The following is a 695-nucleotide window of genomic DNA, read 5'->3' on the forward strand; positions in this document are numbered from 1 at the left end:
CCAAGGCTGGAATTTCCAGCTTAGGAAAATAAGCCTTTGTTGTAACTGGTTTTTGAAGATTGCTTTAATGGGGCACTGCCGGCACTTCCAGAAGCACATGCTTTCCTCCAGGAACCCAGGCCTGTGGAAAAGAAGGGCTCAATCATTTATTTACAAGGCCATCCTGAAGTAGAGACTTTCACCCTTCCCCAGGCCACCTGTTTTGACTAGAAAAAGCATACACTTCCATAGGGTGTCCAGATGACCAGTGCACAAGCATGACACTGATACTGGGGATAATGTAAGTATTTAAAGCACTGCCACGCTTTTTCTGCCTCCAAAGTCTGTTAGATTTGTTCCTCCTGGCAGACAAGGAAGCACAGTTGGCCTGCTCACTGGTGGAGAAAAACGGATGAGCTCTTGTTTGGTTTAAGTTTTACCTGGACAAGCCATCTTTTATTAAGAGCTTATCACCTAGTGAGTGAAACAGTGTTTGACCCCACCTCCCAGGCCTGCTCACGACTTATCAGCAGAGTAGGAAGGGTGGTGAAAAGCTACCTCGGTGGTCACCAGCTAAGTCCAACACTGCTCCTGCAGCCTCATGAGCTCCTCCTGCTGTGCCCTGATTGGTGAGGATGTATCCGTTTGCGGAGTTGGCAGAGGAGGTCACCACTCGGACCATGGTCACAGTGGGAGCCTGCTGAAGCCCGTGGATG

General features: G+C 49.4%; 1 protein-coding gene across 1 annotated transcript in view; it reads right to left on the bottom strand.

Moving 5' to 3' along the window:
* Positions 1 to 537: 537 nt before the first annotated feature.
* The window catches only part of FOXK1 (forkhead box K1), a gene marked incomplete at its 3' end in the record, with an annotated part of 30,405 nt that continues 30,247 nt past the window's right edge, over positions 538 to 695 (bottom strand). The window contains 1 exon segment of the mRNA XM_008945868.1: positions 538 to 695. This exon segment is cut by the window's right edge and continues 2 nt beyond it. Coding sequence (XP_008944116.1) covers positions 538 to 695 — 158 coding nt within the window.

The sequence above is a fragment of the Merops nubicus genome, unplaced genomic scaffold, assembly GCF_000691845.1.
Source record: "Merops nubicus isolate BGI_N331 unplaced genomic scaffold, ASM69184v1 scaffold14910, whole genome shotgun sequence".
NCBI classification, from domain to species: Eukaryota; Metazoa; Chordata; class Aves; order Coraciiformes; family Meropidae; genus Merops; species Merops nubicus.